The 17,469-nt window shown below is 41.4% G+C and overlaps 2 protein-coding genes across 2 annotated transcripts in view; both read right to left on the bottom strand.

Annotated features, from left to right (window-relative positions):
- LOC308280321 (trifunctional purine biosynthetic protein adenosine-3-like) overlaps nt 1-4,615 on the bottom strand; it is a gene marked incomplete at its 3' end in the record, with an annotated part of 33,317 nt that extends 28,702 nt beyond the window's left edge. Inside the window, exon 1 of the mRNA XM_080720583.1 lies at nt 4,495-4,615. The remainder of the gene's footprint in view (nt 1-4,494) is intronic.
- Nucleotides 4,616-6,722: 2,107 nt separating this feature from the next.
- On the bottom strand, nt 6,723-14,230 carry LOC308280583 (uncharacterized protein). Its single transcript, XM_080720912.1, has 5 exons — nt 14,158-14,230; nt 13,223-13,536; nt 12,559-12,825; nt 11,146-11,298; nt 6,723-7,948 (listed from the first exon to the last, which is right to left on the bottom strand). Exons 2-5 carry the CDS (start codon nt 13,521-13,523, stop codon nt 7,785-7,787), a joined length of 885 nt encoding a protein of 294 aa, XP_080577038.1. The 5' UTR covers nt 13,524-13,536; nt 14,158-14,230; the 3' UTR covers nt 6,723-7,784.
- Nucleotides 14,231-17,469: the final 3,239 nt, after the last annotated feature.

Raw genomic sequence — 17,469 nt, 5'->3', positions numbered from 1 at the left:
GGTCACCAGGCCGAATCAACCACCAGGAGTCATTTGCACGACAGAACAACAAAGACATTATGCAGTTGATATAGACCAGCAGCCATGGACGGACGCAACAATTACCAGCACATGATTTGAAGTCGGGCTCAAGCAGCAGGATATGTTAAAGCAATAAGCCACAAGAGGCGAGTGGTTACCGGGGTATTGTACACCGGCTGAGAGGCGTCAGCCGAGTGTTTCCGACCCTCTCAGCCGGTGTATACCACTCGCCTCTTGTGGCTTATTGCTTTTCTAAAACGGTCACAATATTGCAACATGAAAATCATAGACATGTACCAATTAAAACTGTTCTATTTCACTAATAATACACAATAAGGTCTGCTCTGCAAGAATGTAGTTCCCGGCCAGGCTGCAGAAACAACACAGGTGCAGATAATTGGTGCACTGTGGAACACTGTGGAAAGGAATAACGCACATGGGTTTGATATAAACTGATTCAAGGTGTGGGTCATAGTCTCATATACCACAGCAACCAGCCAATCAGAATCAAGGAATGGAACTAGCCGTTTTAGAATTAGTATTAACGGGTGCAACGGTTTACAAAATTCACGGTTCGGTTCGATAATTTGGTGACACGAACCGTGTTTGGTGACACGGTTCAATACTTTTTCAATACAAAAAATAAACAGAAATGTCCTAGATTTATATATATTTTTTTATAACTACATATTTTTTTTTGTTTTAACTTTGAACAATATGCATGGGTTGACACTAAAGTGGCCGTTTGGGCAAGTACAGGTCATGTTCTACTTACCCAAAGGTCATGCCCACGAAAAGTAAAATCTTCCATTATAAAATGAAAACAGCGCATTATAGGTAGGGATGTGACAATGCGCGATAGTATCGTTTATCGTGATAAAAAACACTCACGATAATCGTATCGTGGAGATTTAATTTATCGTCATATCATTCTCCATCATAGTGGGAGAAATATGTAACAAAAAAAGGCAAATGTGTTAACTTCCGGCAGAAAGCGTGAAAATTTGCACCTAGTGGTATTTTTGTGTGCTGAATTCAAAAATTGACGGTCCCAAGCACTTTTCCCATGGGATCTGGTGGCTCTCATTCACTTACCATACTAGGGAAAAAAGACCCCCCAAAAAATCTTCTTCAAGTAGCATGTGAGGGGTCAAACTAGGTGTTTTTTGGGATTCTGAATCCATTGCAAGCATTTGTTTTGCACGAAAAACATTCCTTTCCGAGAAATGGACACAACAAAACTTTGAAAAGTGATGACTCATCACTTAACCATAGTTTGTGGGGTCCATTTCTTCCCCAAGGAATGTTTTTTGTGCAAAACAAATGCTTGGAATGGATTCAAAATCATGAAAACCCCCTAGATAGACCCCTCACATGCTACTTAAAGAAGATTTTTGGGGGGTCTTTTTTTCCTAACCCTAACCCTATGGTAAGTGAATGAGAGAAAAGTGAATTTGGGACCGTCAATTTTTGAATTCAGCGCACAAAAATACCCCTAGGTGCAAATTTTCACGCTTTCTGCCGGAAGTGAACACCTTTTTCACATATTTCTCCCACTATCATGCACTGGGATTAATTCACCTTTTATTTGCCGAGCTGCATATCTGGTACCACTTAAACCCTCTATAATTGGGAAAAGGCCACGGATCTCAAAATATTTAGTTCCAGGGACCACCCAGAAGCGAGAATTTTAGTTACAAACGTTCGCTTTGAAAATACATATATTTGCACACATTTTCATGACTTTTTCAAAAATAGCAGATCTACAAGCTCGCAGCGTGGCACCACTGGTTAAAGCATTCAATAATTCTAGGCCTTTTATTGCACACATTATAATATGCAAGGTATGACCACCCAGACAACTTCTTATCCTTAAGAAAACGGAGTAGCTAATTAGAACATAACATCCTGTATGTAGCACATACCTGATTATTGTTTCAGCTTCCTGCACTAGCCTAAAATAATCTCTGTGATAAGCAAATCTGGTTTCTTGTTTGTTTTTTGAAGCCTATAGGAGATAATGATATCACTGACAAATCCACATAGTCTCGATTTGTGTCATTAAGATGTACATTAGTGACTTGGCTTAATGGAATTTGAATCACGTCATTTGAAGAGACATTATTGATGCTGAGCTGAGATATATCCAAGCTTTATTTAGTGATAAGAATGCAATAACAATATGTATGCATTCACTACAATCTACAGCATATAACAATAGTAGGCTATGACTATGTACCTAATAATATCATACTCATAATATGCATTCCTAATTCATGTGGCATCGTCTTATAACCAGCAAATGTATACACATTTATATAGGCCTATAATACACAGAATGACCCAATAATTTGAAACCATTTGTCACCACGCTTACTTGTAAATACAATTCATTCATCAGAAAAGCAATGCTAGCCTATACAAATCTCGATTCTTCACACATCAAAGGGAAATTGGGGTTGCAATTTTAGCCACTGTAGTGGGCATTACATAGCACCCAAGACAATCAATATATAAAGTTGTTTTAGGGATTCATTGGATAATGTTATGGCAACACATGCAAGTCAAGAACACATTATATTATGGTGTCTTTTGTTGAGGACAGTCACAGTCAGAACACATAGCCTGCACGAATCCCACCTTAATGTGAGTCAACAACACAAAGCCCCCAACCCACCCAAATATGACTAAACCAGAAGATAGCAAACAAAAAGGGGTCAGAGTTTCAACAATGATCACTTGGACTGACCGACCTCGAAAGCTCCAGTCTGTTACAACTTACTGTGTTGTTTGCAACACCAGCATTTGGATGTGTTACTTTAGTCAGAATAGCCCATACATGGACTCCAGAGATAAGGAATGTGTGTGTTGCATGAAAAAGCGCGTGTTCTGTAATTATAGTTGACTGGCTGCTGGCTTTGATTGGAATCACCCCTCCTCATGTGACCAGGGGTGTCAATTGGGTATGGCAGGGGTATGCAGCTGCCATACCCTGGGTCCAGGGGGGGAAATAAAAGTTACTTTTAAATAGAAATCCATGAATGTCTCTTTGTCTATCTGTGCTGGCTATTATGTTGTTAAATTACAGTAAAATAACTACAAATGCAAAATTTAACAAAATGGTCACTTTAACAAGGTAGGCTATTATAATTATATTCTCCACTCTGTTATTCTCCCCATCTTGACAAGATGCTATATTCCCAGGTTCCGCAGGTCAGCTGCACAGGTGCAATGCATTATTGTTAATTGTGGCACGTTTACTACTACAAGTTTAGCTGCACTTGAACAAACGTTCCAGGCTGCCATATCCAGTCAAAGAAACCTGGGGAAAAACTTCTTAAAATAAATGTATCATGCCTGTTGCTAAGGTATGGCAACATGACTGGTGTCTCGCAACACCAGTCATGTTGCCATACCTTAGCTTTTTCTGAACTGACGCCACTGCATGTGACTCACGTGTCACTGAAAACTATTCTAAACAACACTTTTCAAAATGTCAAATTTATGTTGAATAATATGCCAAAAAGATATGGCTCGTAAAGGATTGTATTGGATAAACAACGCATCCACCACCACCACCACCACCATCATCACATCAATGGGTCGCATGCTCACAACTCAACAAACGTCTTCTACACACTACTAGCTCTGGTCCAGAGCATGACGCTCTGACAGGCGGCTGGCTAAAAGACTAGACCAGAATTTCTCAGCCCCTACGAGGGCTCAACTTCAGTCAAAATAAACGAAACTACTTCACTACTCACCAAACCAAAGATAGTTTTGCGTTGTTGAAAGTCTATTCTCCGCGGTGGGAAACCTCTCAGCACCCCACCCACTCTGTAAATTACACTATTTCTGTTGTGAAATAAAAACGCACCCACCTCGAGACACCGCCAGACTGACAGCGGCGTCAGTTTAGAAAAAGCTAAGGTATGGTATGACTGGTGTTGCCATACCTTAGCAACAGGCACGATTACAGTACATTTTATTATTCCCCCTGTAGCCAAGGTATGGTAGCTGCCATAGCTTGCCATACCCAACTTGACGCCTCTGCAAACTGACCCCCGGAAATAAGCGGCGGTCGAGTTGGATGTTTTGATTCACGCATGTGTTTCAATCATTTCATGACAAAAGTAGTGTATTTTACAGGTGGGTGGGGTGCTGAGAGGTTTCCCACCGCGGAGAATAGACTTTCAACAACACAAAACTACCTTTGGTTTGGTGAGTAGCGAGGTAGTTTAGTTTATTTTGACTGAAGTTGAGCCCTCGTGGGGGTACAGAAATCCTGTTTGGGTCTTTTAGCCTGCCGCCAGTCAGAGCAGAGCTAAACACACCACTACACAGACTCGAGGATGCTGGAAAAGTTCTGTGCTAATGTGTTTAGCTCCATGTAGCAGAAGATCAAGAAGTTGCATTCATAGAAAAGTCATGATCTGCGGTCCAGTGACCCATATATCTTCGGGACAAACTCACCTTATATGAGAGTGAAAGTGGATGTTTTAGTGGTCCGTCCTGCTGCAGGTCCAGTCTATGGTCACACACACACTCACAGCTGGCTGGGAGACTGACTACTACTACTCTGATCGCATCTTCGACACTGTCTGGACATCCCATAGCTTGGAGGAGGGACAGTCGAGCTGTGATTTGCTAGTGGTTGTCAGGCAACCACTAAATATATTCAGAGGCAAGCAACATAATAATGCAGGGGTCTTCAGGGGGTCCACGACAATGATTATGTCTCTTTTGAATAGCTTGTATACATGAATATTGTGCAATTGACAGATTGTTAGTGATAGATTGATAGTATTGACATTGGTTCTTCTCAGTTAATAAGGTATGTTTATAAATGCACAAGTGGTACGGCCACTTGTACAGGCCTATATGTTTAAAATAAAAGAATGAATTTTAAATGAATCTGTTATTTTAATAGCATAGTATTGAATGCATAACATGGTATGTTTATACACACATAAATATACAATATATGTTGTAGCCCCACCCCCACCCTATGAGGTAGGGGGCCCTGCTCCATCTCCCCATCAGTTTGGGGGTCCCTGCCCTGAAAACCCCTGTAATAATGAATGAAACATGATGTTGAATAAATTAGTCTGATATTGAAATTATTTGTGCTGTACAGCATCTGCAGAATACATTTTATTGTTTAGTTAGTACCAAATTACAATATCATCCGTCAGTTAAAATAATTCAGTCTGGTCTAAGCTTTGAAGTGAGGTGTGAACGCAAAAACGAATCCATCTGATCTGAACACATTTTAAAGTAGTTAAAGTCGTTGCCATGACAACCGGCTAATCTCAGCACTTCTTGAGCACGACCGACCCTTCGGACAATGGGATCTTGAATCGACTATCAAAACCACGTGGACCTGATGTGTTGATCATAAACAAAGACAAAGTTTGCGTCTTTAAATAGATGAAACTCAAACCTGAGCAGAGTTTTGTTAATTGTCATTAATGTAGCGGGAATCGGGATCCTTAACTCCTTGCAAATGTATTAAATGTCTTGCTTCCTTTACCATGTACCATTCAAGATGCATCATGGGAGTTGTAGTCAACTACCATTGAAATTTGAGGAAAGAAGTAGGCTATATATTATTTTGGAAATTCTTCTACCACAAGTTATTAGTCATTATGGTTTTCAAACTTTTCTTAGGCAACACTTGACTTGAAAGTCCATACCTAGCTAATGCAATACATATGGATGCAGTGTAAAAGTTACAAAAGTGAAAAAGTTACAAAAGTGAAGTACTCCCTCTTGTGGTCTAAGTTAATATACAAGTACAAATGCAATACAAGAAATAAACATTCTTTATTACATCCCATTATGCAAGTAAAAAGAGTAAGTCTCTACACATTGTCAATTAATATATTTTGAATCTGTACAGCAATTAATCAATTACTGCTTAATAATTAACATGCCTATTTAGGCATATTAGGATACCGCAAGCATAAAAAACAATTTACCACGGACCCCACTTTGAGAACCAGTGCTGTGAATTATACCAGTGTTTCTCAACCTTTTTTCTGCATGGGCACACTTGTCATGTCCCAAGAATCCATGGGCACACCAACATAATACGGGGGTGTAAATATCGTCACTGTCGGGAAGAAACCTTGTATCTCCAAGTTTCAAATGTGTACGTTTCTTCGCAAAGTAAAGCCATGCTTCATCATACAAGGCTGTCACACAACAGTAGTGAAAATAGCAGATCTACAAGCACACGTAGATCGTCTGTTTCATTTTTAAAATGATAAATACAATACTGGCTTTCAAGCAGTTTCAAGGGGCACACTTGACCCTTCTCAGGGGCACACCAAAGGTCCCCAGGCACAGTGGTTGAGAAACACTGAATTAGCCCTATTCATGGCCCGCCCACTCAGCAAATTTCTCAGCAGCTTCCTGGTGCTGACGTCAGTTTAGAAGGGGAAATTAATACAGAAATAGCTGGACTTAAAGCCAACAAATCATTATTTCGAACGGTAAAGTAAATTATAATGCTTTGTGCCTTTTACTATCTTGTATTTTATACTTTACTATTCGGAAATTGCATTAAATTTGCGATTTCTGTGTTAACTCTATGGGCTTTTACCCTTCAAAATGTGACTTCAGTACCAGGGGGATGCTGAGTGGGCGGGGCGTGAATAGGGCTAAGCACAGATGATGTGTGGCATGAGCTCTAATGCTGGAGCCATATTTAAAAACAAAAACAAGACAATCAAATAAATAAATAAAACTTTATTTGATGCCAAAGGCAAGATTACATGGAACGAGCAAGGACAATGTTAACGTGTGGTGTTAACGTGTGGTCTGGCAAAGCAGCAGATAAGCTTTAGAACGTGATTCAGGCTGTCCTTACAGTGGTGGGAAGTTGGATCTTGGCACAGGTATGCATGCATGGTGGTTGGCTCTGCTTTTTCTGACATCGCTGGTCCTGGGAAGGCTGGGTGGGTTTCTTTTCTTGATGTTTTGTTGTGTTAGTTTTAAGTTGTGTATGTGTTGTATAAAATGCATCTTGTTTTAGTTTTGTTTGTTTTCTATTCACGATGCATCTACGGTTGTGCTCAAAATTATTCAACACCCCCTCTCTGCAAATCTGATTATTGGCTAAATTCACAAACTGACGACTGAATGAAATAAATAAAACATACAAGAGCAATGTAAATAGCTCAAAAGTAACATTCCTTGTGTGTGTTTTTTTTTCTTTTTTTTAAATTCAATGCTAAATGCCACTTTACACTTTCACTTTCAATTATTCAACTCTTAATTACACCTGAAAACATCTGTAATCAACTGCAATCGACTAATCAAGGGCTTACATAGTTGCATCAGATGTGCAATCTGGCCTGACTAGAAGTTTGTTGACTGCAATTAGAGCAGTTAGAAACATGGCTAAGTCTAAGGAATGGTCAGAAAGGTTCAGAGAAGAGATTATTGCTTTGTAAAAAAAAAAGGAAAGGGATATAATGTTCCAAAAAGTACAGTTTTGAGCATAGTTCACAAGTTCTAAGTCAAAGGAACAGTGGTTACACTAATGAACAAATTTGTAAGGGGGGTTTGAATAATTTCGAGCGCAACTGTACAGTATGTATACCACGTTATTGTAATCTTTGTGATATGATGACAAAAATAACCGTTATTCGATGCTAAAATCGCTTCATACTTGAGTAAAATGTAAAATTGTACGTCGTCGTAAACATCAATTAACAGCACAGTAAATGACAGCATTCTGAGTTTGAGTCCAACCTTCACCACAAAGGAAGCTCGGGAGCGCTGAGAAGCTCCCCCGCCAGGTCAGAGTCTCTCAAGGCGAACAGGGTGACTCCTGAACTGTAGGCAGCAGGGATCTCTATGTGAGTCAACTTGGACTGGTCTTCACTCTCTGCCTCCCGCACCATCTGCTTCACTTGGCCTAGGAAAGAAAAAACACCATGGAGTGAGGAATTAAAACCCATTTAGGCCTAGAATTATTGAATGCTTTAGCAATTGAAAAATAGCAGATCTACAAGCTGGTGCCGCGCTGCGAGCTTGTAGATCTGCTATTTTTGGAAAAAGTTGTGAAAATGTGTGCAAATCTTTGAATATACTGTATGTATTTTTAAAGCGAACGTTTGTAACTCAAATTTTGCTTCTGGGTGGTCCCTGGAACTAGATATTTTGAGATGCGGGTCCGTGGCCAAATAAATATCAGTTTGAGCGTCCTTCACGTGAAAAAGTTTGAGAACCACTGACAAAGTAGTCTCTCAAGAACAGACTAACTGAGCTCCAGTTAAGCGAAAAGGACCTTTTCTTTGACGATGGCTGGCCAGATTGCTGACATAGAAACATAGGTTTTTCCAAAAACCTTAGAAGGACTTAGAATCGGGTCAAAATTCTAATTTTCACAATTTTTCTAAAATAGCAGATCTACAAGCTCCTAGCACGGCACTCTGTGCCACGCTATTTTTTAATAGTTAAAGCATAAAATAATGATACACAATAATGTGTACCCGTTCTAAATGGGTTTTCAATAGCTTGTCTGTGTGACAGAGTAGAAAGAGACAGAAAAGAGCAGAGTGATGGAGAGATAATCACAAACAGAGACTGTAAAAAATATGTGGACAGTGGAAAGTCATTGATTTCTATGCTGTGCAAATGAAGCTTTTTTTGGCCGTTGTATGGGTGCCGCCATTATTGTTTTAAATGGTACCAAAGGAATGATATTGGCTGCCAACGGTCACGTGTAAACGCAGGGATACATGGGACATTGTCTTGAGCTTGCCGAAAATAAAGCACACACACTATAACATGATCAAATATAACCATATTTTCACATAACGCAAATCATGGTGATTGAAACGAGACTTTAAACTAGCGACAGGAACCATAAAGTATTTAGACAATGTTTATTAAGGTAAGAGAATGCTTCTGGTGCCAGAACAGCACAACTAGCGACCAATCATAGGAACTTTCAGTTCTATGTTTGCTTCAATTTAAATCGGGACAACTACACCCCTGATCACAAACAGAGACAGAGGCAGAAAGACAGAGACAACACCGGAACACATTCAGTCAAGACAGTAAGTCTTGCGTAGCCACTAGCCAGACAACTGTTCCTCAATCCCCGAATGCTATACAGAGTCTGGAACTACCGGTACATCTCCTTTTGAGGCAGGAAGCTGGCATCTGTTCGTCACAGTGATTCTACACATGTTATATTTCAAGGACCACAAGTTAGATATCGTCACTGTCTGGCCAAAACCTCTTAACTCCATTTTTGAGGTTTTTGATTTGTTGGCATAAATCAGGGCTATTGAACACCCTTTACAGCTGAGTGTTGGTTAAAATAATATTGAACCAATGGAAAGTAGTAAAAAGTGCTTGGGACAAAACCTCTTAAAGGAGTAGTTCACCCTCAAAATGACTTTTTTTCTATTGATTAGTCACTCCATGGAGACTTCAATAATACTTTTTTTGTATTTGTCGCAGTCCTAAGACAAAAATCTAATTTTAGTCAACCCCCATTGATTCCAGATGGGGACCCGAACACATTTGGGTCCCCATCCGGAATCAATGGGGGTACATTTATTGTTATCAAAATGTTGACTTGGAATGCAACAAACAAAAAATATGATTGAACTAAAGTCTCCAAGGTGTGAGTAATCAATAGAAAAAAAGTCATTTTGGGGTGAACTAATCCTTTAACTCCACACTTTCTGCCAATCCAGGTAACTCAACCCGATTGACCCTCTCTTTTTGTCATAAATGTGTGCTATTGAACACCCTTTACGTCTCTGTGCTGTTTAAACTAATATTGAACCAATGAAAAGTAGTAAAAAGCCCTTTGGTCAAAACCTCCTAACTCCACTTGAGCTCATTTTCCTGAAAATTAACATTTTGCTGTTGGGAGGTTTCGGCCCGACAGCAGAGATATGCCTTAATCAATGGACCCCCATTTATTATATTTTATTTACCTCTGGGACCCCAATCTACACTGTCAATTTTACACAATTTCACAATAATGTACAAATGAAACCAAACAGATACATAAGGGTGCTTTTGACCCTATTTCTACACTCTCAAGAGTTACAGAACGGTAAGGGTCTAATTGGTTCCTAAGTATCTCAAATTTTAGCCCCATTTCCGACCCAGAACTATAACCAGAACTTTCCAGAACCAAGAACTTACAAGAACCTGTGAAGTTCCGGGACCAAGTTCTGCTTACGTTTCCATATAACCAGAACTACCGGTAACTGGGAAGGTCCCAAAAAAGAGCAGCTGCATCGCTGGCCCCGCCCATGGGTTCCCAGAACAAAAATTTAGTTCTACCTCAGGAGCAGGACCTAAAAAAGGTTCCAGGAACCTTGTCTGAAACCGGGCCGTTCGCAAAGGAAACAAAACCAGAACCAAAGAAAAAGGTTCAGGTTCCTGAAAGTTCTGGTTCCACCTTGCAGTGGAAAAGGGGCTAATTAACTAATTTCCCGCAATCCCCGCCGAAACCATTGATTTCCCGCTGTACCACGCTGCGATGCCCGTCGATCCCGGAAATGTAATTGGCTTTGATCATTATGAAACGATTAAAAGTATGGTCGCTGATTATAGCCGATTCTGGCTCTTTAGGCCCGCCTCCTAACTGTATCCGGTCGTATTTCCCGTTTGGACCGGATCTAGGTTTCCATATCCGGTCTGACGTCCAATCGTAGCTCCGTTCCCATAGGTTTTCCTTGTAAACAGAGGAAGGAGCTGCATGGCCATAGAATGGTCTTTTTTCACACGTTTTTTTATTTTATTTTTTGATTCTTGTGCCCGCCTGTCATATGATCCGCGCACATATCGTCTGCTATGTGCGCGAACGTGTCCACGTGTTACCATAGCGCACAGCTGGCCGTTTCCAATGTTTTCTTATGTAAATACTGGCAGAAACAGCAGGATACAGCCTGGCAACGGATCTTGTCTACCGGTCTACTACATGAGTCGCGCACAGATCATGCACTATGCGTGCACGTGCCCACGTTAAAAGGTAAGGAAAATTTGGCAGGAAAACAGTTCAGCCTATGTTTAAAATAGCAGCATATGAGTTAATGTAGCTGGGGACCCTTCATTGAGTACCAGTGCAGTAAGGTTATTCACCCTCCACATCCAAGGCGTTCCAGCGCAGGTCAGACTGGCTCTCTGACAGGCTGGACAGATGGCAGTAGGGCGTCCACCTCTGCAGCACATCCTCCCGACGAATCAGCAACACAGACTCACTGCACAGTCTCTGATGCACCTCCCTCTCACTCACTGGAAACAAAGACAAACAAACACCTTTATGAAGCTTCTAGAACAGGGGTCTTCAACGTTTTCAGGCCAAGGACCCCTTGGCCTGAGAGAGAGATGAAGCAGGGACTCCCACATTTTCATAGATTCCATAGGTTCATTGTTTGACAGCACAGTCATCGTGCAGTTTATTTTGGATTCATGTCAATTTCTTCTGTTTTCAGATAATTAACCACTTGAACCGTCAATACCTAATAAACTTGACCTTTCACTCTGTACTTAGTCTGCTCTTTTTCCCCACTACACCAAAGCTCTTTGCCAAAAATAGCCGATCTACAAGCTCACAACGCCTCGCAGCGCGAGGCGTTGTAGACCGGCTATTTTGATCTGCTATTTTTGGCTAAAGAATTCTAAGAATATTCTAAGAATGGACGCTAGTATTTGATATAAAAAAAAGAGAAATAAATTCTATCAAACAAAGATTTGGAGGACCCCCTGTAGTAACTCTGAGGACCCACTGGGGGTCCCGGACCCCCTGTTGAAGACCCCTGTTCTAGAATCTTAAGAAAAGGAAACATGATTGTTGGACCTCTGAAGCCTCTGGTAGCAAAAGTGTTCCTCCTGATGTCTATGTTCTGATGTCTATGTTCCTAAAATAATCCTGATTTCCACATCACACCAGACCAGCAATACTTTTATTCCAGCACCGTGTGAAGGTATATCTTTTTATAATTTGTTTTGATAAGTGTTAGCTATAGAACACAAGAACGGTCGGCACCATTACCTAGTCGGCCGCAGTCAAATTCCGGTGACCTCGGAATGGTTGGCAGACTTGGCACCAGGTAAAAATCTTATATTACTAGTAGTAAGATGCCTCAGGGTGACGGGGACTACCCATAAGTTCAAAGGTTCATTAGTCCGAATTTAGTTAGGGTTACAGAGGTTCGGGTTAGGCATAGTATTCTTAACAGATTTGGACTAATGAACCTTCGCCCAATGCCATGGCACCAGGGCGACAAGCGACCTCGCCCCCAAAGGATGTGGAAATCAGGGATGTGGACATCAGGGAACTCCATATATGGGCATAAAAGGGATTATGTTAGGGTGACATCACAGTGAAGCCAGAGCGTGATGTTAGACCTGGTGCCGGCCGTTCCGGAATTTGTCTGGGGCCGAGTAGGTATTGGTGCCGACCGTACCGGTTACCTTTAAATGCGCGCACGCACACACACACAACACACACACACACACACACACACACACACGTTACGGTACATCACCTACCAACATCTATGGGATTGGTCATGAACACCGCGTTGGGAGCGACGCCAAATATGAGCTGGTGGTGCCAGGCGTCGGGCACGTCCTCCCCCTTGGGCACGGCTCTCTGCATGTTCATGGTGGCCACGGGCACTGCCCCCTTGCGGATCCACCGCGCCAGCCAGGGTACCAGTCTGAGCCGCCTGGGGGGGTGGAGGTGGAAGAATCGTCCCATCACCTTGCCCTGACTGGCTCGCTCGGATCCCGCGATGAGCTGGCTGTGAGTCGCGCCTGGACGGGTGGAGTGGAGTAGGGCATTCACCAAATATTCGAATATCAAAGTCACTATTCGACGCTGTTCACCGAAGTCAAATATTCGCTTATTTAAATTGTTTATTGTTTTCTCTTTAAAATATAGTTTATAAAGCTTGGCTAGATAGGAAGTCATAAGAATTAGTTGTCAATGCCCCTGGTGGATGAATTTGTTAATGCTCTATACCAGGGGTTCTCAAAACCTTTTAGGCCGTGACCCCCAAAATAAACATATTTGAACTGGGGACCCCCACCCTGACAAGCACTTGGAATTGTAGGCATTATAGCTTAGCATCATAGCTTAGTTTTTATTTTGTTTTCGTCAGTGAAAAAAAAAACTTTTTTCGTTTTAGTCAACAAAATCAACTCTGCTCACCGGCCTCGCTCCGAGAGAGCAGGTAGTCCGGCAGCGGCGACTCGTTCCTCCTGAGGCGTGTTTCCATGCAGCGGTCGGCCTCCTCTGGACAAACCTCCAGGCCCAGGGCCCGGATGACGTCCACCACCGCCGTGGCGCCGCAGGCGGAGGCTCCGATCTGCAGGGTCTGTCTCTCCAGCGCCTCCTTTATGGACCACATCATGGCCGCGTCGCCTTCCTCTTCCTCCTCCTCATTCTCCTCTTCTTCCTCCAGCACCGGCTCTCCGTCATCCTCAACCGCCCGGGCGCACACCTCCTCCATCAGAAGTGGTCAACTAGATTATTAAGAGAGATGGTTGCTGATGTGGGGTGCCATGATTTCTTTTGATGATTTTAAGCTTTCAGGAAGAAACAAAAAATACACAGGGAAGGCAAATGTGCCAGGGGCGTCAATTGGGTATGGCAGGGGTATGCAGTTGCCATACCCTGGGTCCAGAGGGGAAAATAAAAGTTACTTTTAAATATAAATCCATGAATGTCTCTTTGTCTATCTGTGCTGGTTATTATGTTGTACCAACATTACAGCCAGCCACCAAACTCATCACATAATAGCTCTTTAATTTTTCCCTCACAGTTTTGACACTGTATTTGTGAGAATGTAATTCCCTTTACTGTAGCCTACATGGGCAAAAACAACACATTTGCTCACCACAAAGAATACAGCATAACTAATAATTGTTACAGAACTGTAACAGCTAAACTATACTGCCCTTGATTAAAATCTTACATTTACATTGCCAACTCTAGGCTGTAAAGCACCGAGGGTTGATTCTAGAGACACATGCATTCTAGTGGGTGCAAAACATCAACATTAGACAAGGCTTTCATTATGGCATATTATTTCAATACAGAACACTAGCGTGTATTCATAAATACAGAGTTGATTTAATGTATACCTAAAGTGTTCAATAATCCATGTTGATCTTACTGGCTGCAAAATGTGTCAGATGCAGAGAGGGTAAACAGCAGCTGCACCAGAGCCCTAGAATGGAGAGTTGCGTCACTCCCGTTCACTTCATGGGGCCAGGTCTTCTACGCACACATCTATTGGCGTATAGTGACAAACGGCCAACCGGAAGTTTACAAAATGCATTGAAGTCTATGAGGTGTAAAGTGACAATGAACCACGTGACCAGCGCTGTTTCTGACCCCGCGGTGACACCACTCTCTGATTATACTGCTCTGAGCTGCACTAGTAGCACTACTGAAGCTAGTGTTCACACAGCGCATGCTCAATACCACGGTAGAGATGGGACGTTCGCGAACGAATCGAGTCTTTTGAACGGCTCTTTGAAATGAACGATGGGATCCGGTTCGCAGTGGGGAGCCGTTCCTTTCTAATGAACAGTAATGGAAAAATAACTCAAATTCTTTACCTAATTAAAAGTATCAATACTGCAATGTGGAAATAGGCTACTCTGCCACAAGTAGACGTTTGGAATGCTATTACTTTACTTAAAGTAGGCCTACTCATAGTATAAAGTAGACCTACTCATTATGCAGAATGTCCCGTTTCACAGGTTTTCAAATGAATACCATGTAGAAAAATATTTTGAAAATCTACAAGCTCACAATGTGTCGCGACGCATTGTGAGCTTGTAGATCGGCTATTTTCAAATCGCAGGTATGTCCGAATTCTACAAAGTAACTTAGTAACTAAAATGAGCCAGTCTTTTGAACGGCTCTTTGAAAGGAACGAATCCCAGAGATCCGTCTCACTTCAAGCCATAAATCCCATCTCTACCACGGACTGGAGTGGATCATTTGATGGTTTCGAAGAGACTGTGGATAACTAGCGCCTTCTACTGGTCAATTCATAGTACAATTGTGGTCCAACACAGATTCTGTGTTACACAGAATCATAGATAATTTAAAGGTCCAGTTCACCTCTGGGACAACCAGATCTTATTGTATTGTTGTTTGGGACAAGATCAACACTATCCTGAGTTATTTTTGGTGTTCAATCTGTGTCTTGAGATATTTTAGTATTTCAGCATGAATGATGATGCATTTTGCATCATATGAGTCATCATGCTGCATCATAAAAAACATACATAAAAACTCAGGATTGTGTTGATCGTGTCCCAAACAACAATAAAATAAGATATGGTTGTCCCAGAGGTGAACTGGCCCTTTAACTAGAGGTCTATGCATGCATGGAATAGTCCAATGGAGCAAAACAGGCTGATTTCAGGTCAGTGGACCACACCACGCATCGAGTTCAGTAGTAGGCCTATTTGCTTTCGGTACAGTACATGTATGGTGGGAATTGTTCAGTTATCACCATCATCACCAAACTTTAGACATCAGCATCATAGCCTACTCACAATAATAGAACAGACTGCACATCCTCCAGTCCAGCCATGATATAGGCCTACTACCACAGTGGTTCTCAACCTGAGGGTTGTAACTCCCAGAGGGGTCCCCAGATTATTTTGGGGGTCACCAGATGATTGACTTAATGTGCAACATTGTTTTCTCACTAAACAGTAAACAAACCAACATAAAGTTTAAGTGTATAGAGGGTATGTGCACATTTCTAAAGTGACAATTTAAGGACTTTAATTACCTAACATTGGCCAAATTGTCAAATATTAGAGGCACAAATTGTGAAAACAGCAGATCTTTCATGCTCACAATGCCTCACGTTGCGAGGCGTTGAGAGCATGTAGATCTGCTGTTTTCACAATAGAACCGTGTCAAAATGTAGGGGGTCCCCAGTTAAAATATGATTATTTTGGGCCAGAAAAGGTTGAGAACCACGTGTACTATACCCATGGGATGGATTACCCAACGTGCACAATGGCCTCAGGACCAGGGGCCCCTGAGCTAGGGGGGCCCCTGAGCCAATTAGTTAGTAACTCACCAGGGCATTAACTTCATCAATATACATTTTTACCCCTGGAGAAATATAACTTTAATGTAAAGTTTCAAGTGACATTTGTTCTCAGCGTTAAATTGACAATGTACATTCAACGGCATGCATTGATCATGTATGTGTTAGATAAGGATTGATTGATATCAATATAAATTTACATTTTAATATTAGACACCACTTTCAGTTTTAAAAGTGTCAAGGTTATTTTGTTTTGGTCTAATAACTAATCCACGTGATGATATATGCTTCACTCCAGGTCTGTACAAAGGATGTTGACCAGACAAATTATATCTCAAGAATGTCATAATGCCCAGGACACTGGATAACACATTGGCTTATGTCCTTCTGGATCCTGGGCCCAAGACACAAAACCATCTGATATCCCTTGTTATGTTTAATTGTCCAATCAGAATGTGACTAATGTATTCTGTAACTTCATATATCTGTGAAATTCTCGTGCACAATTAGAATAATAACAAATGCCTAATATTGGCTATGTATCGGGATGCATCCTGGTGAAATATCTGGCTGTGTGTGACCCCTTGTCGGTGATCAATCTTGTCGGCGAAAACCACAACAAGACGATTTCAAGAAAGTCACTCTTGCAGTGTGAAATACTCTAATGATTTATATGCAAATATTGTGGCCAATGGCATTGTAATACTAAACAATAGAAACCAATGGTGATGTTTAGGTGGTAGGGGGAGCTAAAATAAAATGATTTAAACCTTTTTTTTGGATAAAATACAAACGTTGTAATATTACAACAGTGGGCTCTAGAGGGTTAATAGTTATTGTTCATATATTATAATTGGACGTGTCGACATGTGGTGGTGATCTTGTATATCACATGTGCTGTATTATGGTGGTTCTGGTGGTCTTGTATATCACATGTGCTCATTGTGCTGTACATGTGGTGGTGGTGGTCTTGTAGATCATGTGCTGTACATACAGTATGGTGGTGGTGGTCTTGTAGATCTGACTTTATAGGAAATATAAACATGAATGTGTTCTAATGGATCCAATTTAGTTATTGTCTCCACCAGCCGAAGGCATGGGGGAGAATATGTTTTCATCTCCATCCATCCATCCGTGTATCCGTCCGTCCGTCTGTGCGTCCTCGCAGTTTGTTACCACCTCAGTCGCCATGAGGCTGATGTTTGCAAAACACATTTCTGTACACTACTCTTACAGATTTTGTCAAATCGGTATGCAGTATAGGCTAGTCAATCTAAGGTTTGACGCAAAAGAAATTGCAATAGTAATGGTTCAAGGTTTTTTATGATCCTTAGGGTCATCCAAATAACATATTAAAAGTTGTGAATTATAT

The sequence above is a fragment of the Nannobrachium achirus genome (genome assembly GCF_963921795.1).
Source record: "Nannobrachium achirus genome assembly, chromosome: 24".
Classification (NCBI taxonomy): domain Eukaryota; kingdom Metazoa; phylum Chordata; class Actinopteri; order Myctophiformes; family Myctophidae; genus Nannobrachium; species Nannobrachium achirus.
This window is presented reverse-complemented; position numbering and strand designations above follow the sequence as displayed.

Coding starts and splice junctions, on each gene's coding strand:
- LOC308280583 (XM_080720912.1), bottom strand. CDS start 13,523: ATGGAGGAGGTGTGCGCCCGGGCGGTTGAGGATGACGGAGAGCCGGTG. Junction 12,826..13,222: donor GCTCTCTCGGAGCGAGGCCG/GTGAGCAGAGTT, acceptor CCACCCGTCCAG/GCGCGACTCACAGCCAGCTC. Junction 11,299..12,558: donor GACCAATCCCATAGATGTTG/GTAGGTGATGTA, acceptor CTTTGTTTCCAG/TGAGTGAGAGGGAGGTGCAT.